General features: G+C 51.1%; 1 protein-coding gene across 1 annotated transcript in view; it reads right to left on the reverse strand.

Annotated features, from left to right (window-relative positions):
• Positions 1 to 1,573: 1,573 nt before the first annotated feature.
• The window catches only part of SRL (sarcalumenin), a 33,067-nt gene continuing 24,508 nt past the window's right edge, over positions 1,574 to 10,132 (reverse strand). The window contains exons 2-6 of the mRNA XM_060033018.1: positions 9,328 to 9,429; positions 8,112 to 8,207; positions 5,647 to 5,763; positions 4,424 to 4,657; positions 1,574 to 2,532 (exon numbers count right to left, since the gene is read on the reverse strand). Of these exons, the coding sequence (XP_059889001.1) occupies positions 1,721 to 2,532; positions 4,424 to 4,657; positions 5,647 to 5,763; positions 8,112 to 8,207; positions 9,328 to 9,364 (1,296 nt within the window). The 5' untranslated portion in view covers positions 9,365 to 9,429 and the 3' untranslated portion in view covers positions 1,574 to 1,720. The remainder of the gene's footprint in view (positions 2,533 to 4,423; positions 4,658 to 5,646; positions 5,764 to 8,111; positions 8,208 to 9,327; positions 9,430 to 10,132) is intronic.

Below are 10,132 nucleotides of genomic sequence, written 5' to 3' on the forward strand. Positions count from 1 at the left end.
TCTGTCCTTAGAGACAACGTCCTGATGGCAGTGGGGCCTCTGGTCTTCTTGTGGGAGGTCCCGGGTCCTCCAAAAAGCCAAAAGAGGCAGCCTCTGATGCAGCACTCGCTGGAGTGCTAATCGTTCTGAGAAACAGGAATTCCGGGATTGCAGTTCTCCATGTGGGCCTAATCTGATCACCAATTTGCCAATTTGCCTCCACTGCCTAATCCTCAGGGCGCCTCTCCCTCTGCTTCGTCTTCACTGTCCTTCTGGTCCTGGTGACCCCCTGGTGCTGGTGGGTCCTCCTGGTGAAGACAGGTCACTCCCAGGAGGGGCCGGCTCAGTTGTCACTTGGCAGGAGGAGGCCCTTGGGGCAGCCGGGCCGGCCCGGGTCTCCTGGACTTAGACTCTTCACCCACCCACTTCCCATCAAGAGGCTTGTCCCCTCCAGGCTCTTCCTTCCGTCCCCCATCCCCATTGCCCTCCGCCAGGCAGGCGTGACTCTCATAGCTAGCTCCTCCTCTGTGCCCTCAGGCATCTGTTGTCTCCCTAATCTCTCTTGGACAACGTAATACACACACATTCACACTCATTGGTATTTGAAGGCCAGGCTCCCCTACCATGTGCGCTCGGTGGGTATCGGCATCAAGTTCAGGTGGGAAACTGAAGGTCAGGCCTAGGTTGCCACCAGCACCAAGCGGCTGGTGCTGGTTCTGACTCCTGGGAAATTGCTCCGAGTTTTGAGTGTCAGCGCATCAGGGAATGGAGAAGAAGGGAAAGGAAAAGCCATGTGATGAAAACCAGGAAGGAACGAATCTTCTGCCAAGTGTCTCCACGGAGAAGCTGTGGCAACAGCAAGAAGCTCTCCACTGTCCCCTCTGAAACCCAAAGCCTCTGGGGTCTGAGTTTTCCAAGACATGCAATAGACACAGACACACTGCAAACCAATTAACCCTCTGAGCCCTGCCGGGACTCTCACTGAAGTCACTTCCAACAAGTAAATTACCTGAATGCATGGAACAGTCACCCTCCTCTTGGGGCCAAGGAAGGGACTGAGCTTCCTGGCTGGCTTAGAAAACAATGCCAGAGAAATGGCCTGGGGGAGGCAGATCCTTCTAGCCGGGAACTCTTGTTCTGTCTTAGCATTCTGGTATCCTGAATCGTTCCACACCCCTTGGGGAAAGGGGAGAGGCCTGGGGGTAGGCTCAACACCCAGGTTGATTCAGACCCTGAGAGACTGTCTCCTGTTGAATCCAACCCAAGCTCAAGAGGCAGCCGAGGGCTGGGGACAAACAGAAGACTGTGTGGAAGGCAGCCACGTGGACAGAGCAGACAGCCCTACGGAACTCAAATCTCCTCTAGTTTCCCAGCTTACCAGGGGGAAAAAGGAATTTCAGCTGCTTTTAGCTCATGTGATGCTTGTTAATCCAGTTTACACTAGAATTTAGCTGCTCTCTGTCCCTCCAAGAGGGGAGCCAGGAAAAGCAGGTGTGGCCTGATGTGCCTCAGTCAGGCCCCTAATTGAAGCAACAAGACAAGCATGCCACAATTCACAGTTTCCACTCTCCCACCTCGACCCACCCCTTACCCCACCAACTGGCCTCAATTAACTCCCAAATCTCCAACACGTAACGGTTCCTGCCAGTGTGGCTCAAAGGGTTAATAAACCAGGACTTCTCAGACAGTTAGGACACAAGCTCATTCACCAACAGGAGCCCGAGAATGGTGACACAGCAACCTAGGGTTTCCTATAGCGATTCTTTGGGGTTTCACCACACCCTGTTTTGTCACAGTTGAGAGCACCTGGATTCTTCCCCAGCCCAAGGCTTCCCAGGAGGCTGGGGAGCTCCTGGGTGATGGCCCGCTCAATCTTATCCAGAAAGCAACCTCCCATGTAGGAACACTGCTGGGACAGGAGCTTGAAACTGGAGATAGGGTTGATGCCAAAGAAGTCCTTATAGGCCTCGCGGTTGGGAAGGTCAAATTTGCTGACGTTGGTCTTTGCCAGGATGGTCTTGAAGATGTAGAATTTATCAGGGTCTTCCACGATGTCCTTAAAGACCAGTTCCCCATCACTGAAGAAGGTCATTTTGTCCTTGTACGTCTGCAGGTAGCGGTCGACCAGGAGGGCGTGAATGCGGACCCGGATGGCATGCTGGCGGATGAAGGCAATCTTGTTCTCCAGCCTGTTCTCAATCACCTGATTCAGGTCTTCCAGGAGGGAGATCTCTTCCCTGAGAAACAGGTCCCAGTGGGTGTCGGGCTTGTAGTCATATGGCCAGAAGGAGCTGACGTACACCCTTGGGGGCTCCGTGACGTTGATGAGCGGGGCCAGGCTCCAGAAGAGGGCCCCATAGACCCTCATGAGCATCTGCATGGCCAGGTTGTCGGCTTTGTTCAGGATGATCCTTATTTGGGACTCGCGCCCCTTCAGCTGGCGGAAGAGCATCTCCAGCTCCAGACCCACGTCCAGCTTGGTTGGGTCAAAGACAACAAAGATGAGGTCCGCTCTGTCGATGAACCACTGGCACACGTCGTTGAACGGGTAACCTTGGGGAGAGGAAGCGAGAAGTCAGGCTGGGCAGGCGCCACCTCAAGCCCCTCACCCCTCTTTCCAGAACCAGACCACTCCGTGGCTCAAAGGGAGTAACGGCATCAGGGAGTTTCTGGGTTTCTAAAGACTTTTAAAGAATTAATTACATATCTCCTGTCCCTTGTCAACCCTCAATCAAGAATGGCCTGGTGGGGGGACTTTCCTGGTGACGCAGTGGTTAAGAATCTGCCTGCCAATGCAGAGGACACAGGTTTGAGCCCTGGTCTAAGAAGATCCCACATGCCACAGAGCAACAATGCCTGTGCACCACAACTACTGATCCTGTGCTCTACAGCCCGTGAGCCACAACTACTGAGCCCACGTGCCACAACTACTGAAGCCCATGCGCCTAGAGCCTGTGCTCCGCAACAAAAAGGAGCCACCTCAATGAGAAGCCAGTGCACCACAAGGAAGAGTAGCCCCCGCTCACTGCAATTGGAGAAAGCCTGCTGGCAGCAATGAAGACCCAACGCAGCCAAAAATAAATAAATAAATAAATAAATTTATTTTTATTAAAAAAAAGGATGGCCTGGGGAATTCCCTGGCAGTCCAGTGGTTAGTACTCCGTGCTTTCACTGCTGAGGCTGAGGGTTCAATCCCTGGATGGGGAAATAAGATCCCACAAGCCGCATGGCAAGGCAGGGGAAAAAAAAAAGAATGGCCTGATCCTTGTTTTAATCCACAATGGAATCCAAGACTCCAGGAAAGCAAAACACTTTTTCCAAATGGAGATTTTCCCACTGTCTGCAAAGATCTGGGCAGTGGCAAAGATGCTGAAGGAAAAATGTCAGGGAATTAGAAGGAATAAAAGAGAAGGTGCCTTACTTAGGGGAAAGAAACATGGACCTGCCATCAAGACCTGGACTAGAACTTGGGCCCTGCCACTGGCCAGCTGAATATTAAATGCTTCTAAGCCTTAGCATTTTAGCTGCAAAATGACAAGAAGAACAATAACACCTAAGATGATATAAAGATTACGATGTTGCTATAAATTTAGCAAAGCACCAAACTAAAACTGCCAGCCTGTCACACAGCCAGCTCAATACATCCTTTAATTTACTTCCACAATGAGAGGACTAGGAATACCTGTCTTGAAATGTTTCTACAATGATCAATCAGTAATGCATAAAATTATCCTATGCATTATAGGAGTGCAATAAAGATTAATTTATTATTATAATTATTAGTGATAATATTATTACTAGCCATAAAACAGGGTTCTGGTTATAACCAAAATGAGAGTTATAACCATAAACTGAGATCCACCATCTGGTCATATATTCCTACAAATGCCCCGTTATGACTCATCTCTGCAGACGGCCCTGCATCATAGTGACACTAAGTGGCACTCCCCTGCCACCTGAAGGCAAGCAGAGCTTTGGAAAGTCTGAGACAGGCTTCTATTGAAGCAGGCCTGGTAAAGCAGGTACTGGGACTAGGAAGAGTTGAAAGTCAGGTTTAACTCAGATCCAAGTTAGCCAGAGGTCAAGTACATGTGGACTGGGATCCAACGAGTCCAGGCTCTCGATCACCCGGACACCATGGGCCTCCCAAAGACAGCTCAGCCCCAGCACAGACCTCAAGGAGCTCCTGACAGAGAAGACCAGGCTTCCCCTTGGGAAAATGCTGATGGCCTCCAAACCTGATCAGTCCTTGGGAAGGGAAAAGGATGAGGTACCCCACACCTAAGAGGCACCACAGTGACAACAAGGGGCTGGAAGCAAAGAATGCATCCCCTGGTCTTGGACAACACTAGCCTCTCCCACGTCTGCCTACCATCCACTGTCTAAAATATTAACAGTTTTCTAAGACAGCGCTCATGCTGTTCAGAAATGATTGTTAAATTACCTCTTTCTTGTTGCTTGCGGTTCTCGATGATGCCTGGCGTATCCACAAATGTGACCCGCTCCAGAAGTTTGTGGGGAACCTCAATGCCGATCAGCTTCTCCAGGAAATTCTGGCCAAACTTCTCAAGGGGCGAGAATGACCGGGCACTGTCAGCAGCCATGACGATACCCTCGATGGTCTTCAACTTGGGCCCGTGCATGAGGACCGTGAACTCGGAGGTGGTGGGCTCGGCGCCTGCACACACAGGCATGGGGTTAAAGGGAACACAGTCATCTCTGGGGAAGCAATCCACCACCAAGGACATGGACAAGCAAGATGTTTCACGGAGGGCTTGCCACAGGCGTTGGATACTATGTTTGCTAACCTAGTGGCTTCTTTTATTTTAATTGTGATAAAATATACATAACATAAAATGTACCATTTTAACCATTTTTAAGTATACAGTTCAGTGGGATTAAGAACATTCACATTGTTGTGCAACCATCACCACCATCCATCTCCAGAATATTTTCATCTTGACAAACTGAAACTCTGTCCCCATCAAACACTAACTCCCATTCCCCGACCCCCCGCCCCTAGAATCTCTCCTGCACTTTCTGTCTCTATGAATTTGACTACTCTGGGACCTCATATAAGTGAACTCATACAATATTTGTCCTTTTGTGTCTAGCTTATTTCACTTAGCATAATGTCTTCAAGGTTTATCCATGCTGTGGCATGTATTAGAAATTCATTCCTTTTCAAGGCTGAATAATATTCCACTGCATGGATGGAACATGTTTTTTTATCCACCATCCATTGATGGACGTTTGGGTTGTTTATAGCTCTTGGCCTTGTGAATAATGCTCTGTGAACATGGGCGTAACTGCTGGTGTCTTGCATGTAATCTTCATTATTATATTGAAGACACGTATGAATATTTTAATTTTTCTTTTTTCTTTTTTTAATCTGTCATATTTTATTTTTTTAATTGAAGTATAATTGACTTACAATATTATGTTAGATTCAGGTATATGACAGAGTGATTCAATAGTTTCATACATTACGAAATTATCTCCACAATAAGTCTAGTTACCATCAGTCACCACACAAAGTTATTACACTGTTGTTGCCTATATTCCCTGTGCTATACATTACGTCCCCTGAATGTTTTCATTCTTCAAAATGCTTTTTACATATGACACTAAAATACCAACAATCACACAAGAAAGTCTCACTGTTACCTGTATAGAGCTGGTAGCGAGTGTTTTCCAGCCCAAGGAGATAGTTTATCATGGTGGATTTGCCAACACTCCACGGTCCCAGGAACAGCACCATTGGCTTGGATGTGATTTCTCCATCTGTGGGCAGCAGGGATGAGACATGGAGGTGAACTCACAAAGCTCCTTACTGAGGAGGGACAGGGTTCTTCACTCTGCGTCCCAGACAGTCCATCTTGAGTTATGGGATTCTACCCTGGACCAGAGAGCGTGTCACCATCAGGGGCACATCTCATGCTATGTTAGTGCAATGACCCAGTTAGAGGACATGGGAAGACAGCATTTGGGCCATGCACAGATCCGCAGCACACCGGCCCCAGAGTGGAAGGGATCAATTGAAGTCAACTCCTCCTGGTTCAGATCTGGGGGCGAACGGTTCATAAAAGGGGCAGGAGAGAGCAGCCATGCAGGGAGAGGCTGAAATGCCGCTATCTGGATTGGTAACCAAACAAAGGACACAGAAGAGGCTTATACACCCTTGGATGGTCTGGACTCGGGCGCTGCCTGTCCCCTGCCTGCCTCCCCTTAACTGCACCTCTCGACACCCCTCCTCAGGCTCAGCCCAAGCCAGGCTCCAGGGCCGGTCTCAAATATTAGTCTCCAAAGTCCACAGCACATTTGCCCGTCTCCGAGACCAAGTGCTGACTCGGCAATTCTCGGGTTCTTGTCCCATGTTGGGGAGAACACCCTGCCTGGGCTTCCCCAGTTGGGGTCCCTGAGCAGGAAAAGCAGAATTCTCCAGGGCTCAGGGAAGGGGCAGTGAGAGGCTTCTTCCTGCTGACTTACAGCCCCTCCTTGAGCCCTGAGACCAAGATGGTGTCTTGTGAGGGGAGAGCACATATTTATTACCTGAAATTGGTACCAGGCCATGCCCCTTCCTCCCTGCTGGTAAAGACACTCAGTGAGTCCTTCGCACTGCTGGGTGTCAACCCCTGGCTCGGGGACAGGAAGGGACTGGCGGGCTGGGGGTTGGGGGTGGCAGGAGTCCCCAGTTACAGCCACAGAGTTCCTACAAGAAGCCTTTTTCCCCAGGCCCAGGCCACGCCAAGGGGAACTGGGCCTTCCAGCTCTCCCCCGAGACCACTCCAGCAGGCTTTGCTGGCTGCTGTTCCCGCTCTCTGCAGCAGGGGGCGGCACTGGCACACGCAGGAGGCTGCAAGTGAGGGACCCAGCAGGGAGGTCACACAGGAGGCTGCCCAGGGGCACAGAGGAGCCCTGGCACTGGCGAGAGACGAAGGGAGAGGAGGGAGCCTGGAAAGTGAGATCAGGACACTGGGATGCTCTCCCTACAGAGAAACCATCCCCCTGGGCCGCCTGTCGAAGAAGATTGCAAGGGAATTGTGAAAAAGGAAGAAGGAGAAAGTTACCACTCCTAATTCCAGCTGTGTGGTCTGAGTAGCCCAGCATCTCTCAGGGCCTCCGGTCCACCTTCTGTAAAGCAGGAATAATGTAGGCCCTACAACACCGCATCCGCTGTAGAGCCATTGGGAACATCACGGAGATGATACAGAAACAGCCAACTAACACAGGAAGAGACGTGCAAACCACTAGCCATTAAATGGCAATTAGATGCCATTGTTAACAGGTTTCCAAGACAAGCGACACTTAAAAATGGCCTTGCTGTGGGGCAACAAGAACACTATCCTGTTGTTGTGGGTACACAGAGGACAACCTAAGGCAACTGAGCAACAACTATCAAAATACTGAATTCCAGCATTTCTTTAAAAAATGTATCCCTCAAATATACTTCCATGAAATACATAACACTTACAGCAGTGTTTGTAACGCTTTAAAAACAGAACATGGCAAACACCCCGTGTTCCATCAGCAGGGTATGTTATTTAGGGTGGTGGGTTCACAAGGACCAGAAAGAGCAGCTCTGTGGTGTCATCCCATCTTTGTAAAACAAACGAAAAGACACCCTTGGATATGCTCATGTAAGCAGAGCGCTATCTGGAAGTATTCATGAGAAACCATAGCAGCAGCTGTCTCTGGGAGTGGAATTAGAGAGGCTGGAAATCAAGAAAGAGATTTTTATTTTTCAATCTATACTATTTTGCACAGAACTTTTTTGGCAACAAGTATATCTTATATTTACGATTTTGAAAATCAATTTCTGAAAGAATCCAGACCCAAGGGAAGTTGAGTTGAGAAGCCATTAGGAGGAGGGAAGGATTCTAGGCCAATCAGGGGACTGAAGACACCACCTGTATGTGAATGGGGAGCCCTTCATGCTCACAGATGAAACACTTGCTCTCCCATAAAGCCCTGTGCAAATTAAGGGGCACACCTGCTGGGAAAGGATGGTTCGTGCCATTGAGGTCTCTGCCCCTCCCTGATAACTCAGGAGAACTCCCCTTGAGGGCTCAGGGAAGTGTGGACAGTCAGAGGTATAGGCCCGACCTCCGACCTCCGGACACTAGAGGTACCTGTGATCTCGTGCTGCCGAAGCTCATTGTATTTGTAAGACTGCTCCAGGGGCTTGATGGATGAGTGGTAGATCTTTCGAAGCCGCTGCAGCACCACTGGGGGCAGAGAAGGGCAAGGGTCAGGCAGGGGCCTCACCGGGCGGCTTCACCGCTGTGGATCCATCTCACTCCCCAGGGCGGCTCTGGCCCCGCCTGGTGGGGAGCAGGGGCCGTGCAGTACATCAGTGTTCCTGGGGGGAGCTGGTGCACATTCCAACCCTCAGAAATCTTTAAACCGAAAGGCATCCCCCCAACCCCTGAAAGTCTCCAGAGCTTTTTTTTTAACCTAACCCTCTTCTCCTTCCCCTCAACAGTGTGTCCAGAAGCACCACTTCGGCCTGCAGCTACCTGAAGGCCCTTTCTATGGCAGATGGGAACCCCATCTCCTTCTCTCTGCCCCCGCAAACTGTACTCATGCTTGCCTTAGGTTTAGAGGGCAAGGAGGCATGGCCGCCCCAGCCCTGCACCCTTCACCGCATCCTCGGTGCCCCTGGGAGGATTCAAACATCCCAAGTATCTTCTTGAGAAGAGTGTGGCTCCAGGGAGAAGGGACTCGTGGCGTGAGGCACAGGGAGGGAAGAACATGGGGCCACCGAGGGTCAGTCTTTCCAGCCCCTGCCCGTGAGCTGCCCGTCTCCAGCTGTGTGCCAGAGCAAAGCCCTGCCCTGCTCTGAGCTTTCACCAGCTCATCGATTAAGAGGAGACAGTAAGCCCTGCTGAAAGCCTTGGGTTATTACAAGAATGAAATGAAATACTGGACACCAAAGGGCTTTATCAACTGAAAAAATCAAAGCCAAAGTGATGAACAACCCTCCCTGGCCATGACTTGGAGGCTGCACCGTCCCCAGGCAGCAGCACTGGGATTTGCCTCCCACCCTTTCGCTGGTCCCTCTGCTTGGATCGCCTTTCCTCCTCCCCACCAACCCAGAGCCCCCCAGCCTTGGATGCTGCGCACAGAGCCTTCTCCATGAAGCCCCCCATCTCCAGGGCACTCCTCCTCCCTGGGGTGCCTGCTGGTCTCAGAGCTGCAGCCATGCCCCGCCAGGTGCTCTGTGGCCGCTGGCCACAGGGCTCTCCCAGCCCAGCCCAGGTCCTCACCAACACACCACACAGCCCACCCCCCGCCCCACCCCTACCACCCCAGCCCCCCCACCTCCCAGCTCCTGCCCCTGGTTACCAGAGTAATCATCAGTTGGCTTGTCCTCATTCAGCATCAGAGTTTTCTCAATGTGGGAGCGGTCCCTCAGCGGGGTTTCCTCACTCACATCTTCCGCCTCTTCTGGGGAGAGAAGCAGAGAGCAGGGTTAGGGCAGAACTAGGAGCCAGTGGCTCTAGGTTCCCTCCAGTCAGGCAAGGGTGGGGCTGTGAGCAAGTGCTGACCAAGGCTTGCCAACTTCAACTGCAAGGAGCCCTGTTTCTAGGAGGGAGTTTTAAAATTCAAACTCAACTTGTTAAGCTCCTCGATCCATTTTAGGTATTCAACAACTGTTGATTGAGCACCTACTACATACACCAAGCACGGAGCACGGCGTTGTGAATGCCGTGGTGCCCAAAACCAACCCAGCTCTGCCCTTGTGGAGTTTTCTACAGTCTGGAGGGGAGAGGGGGTGAAATAACCTGGAAAGTAATATAATTACAGACAGCGATGTGTGTACGTACGGAAGGAAAGATTCCAGAAGCTAGGAGGGCCTAAGAAGTGTGCCTACGAAGTCTTAGCAGGGGGAGTTAGAAAACTTCCTGAGAGGAGTGGTTTATAGGAGTCTGCATTTGGGGTTCTAAGAGAACCATTGGCCTGGTCAGGTGTGCATTTTATCAGGAAGAGCTGCTACAGGGAGTCTTGGGGAGCGGGGTGGGGAGGGGGGAGGGAGAGGCGGGACCACTGCTGCTTCTGACCCAGCAAGAGATGTCCCTGACCACCTGAGGCTCCAGGGAGGGGTGCTCACATTCCTGGGCCTCTAACATCACAGCTGTTTCTACGGGGG

This window comes from Delphinus delphis, chromosome 15 (genome assembly GCF_949987515.2).
Source record: "Delphinus delphis chromosome 15, mDelDel1.2, whole genome shotgun sequence".
Classification (NCBI taxonomy): domain Eukaryota; kingdom Metazoa; phylum Chordata; class Mammalia; order Artiodactyla; family Delphinidae; genus Delphinus; species Delphinus delphis.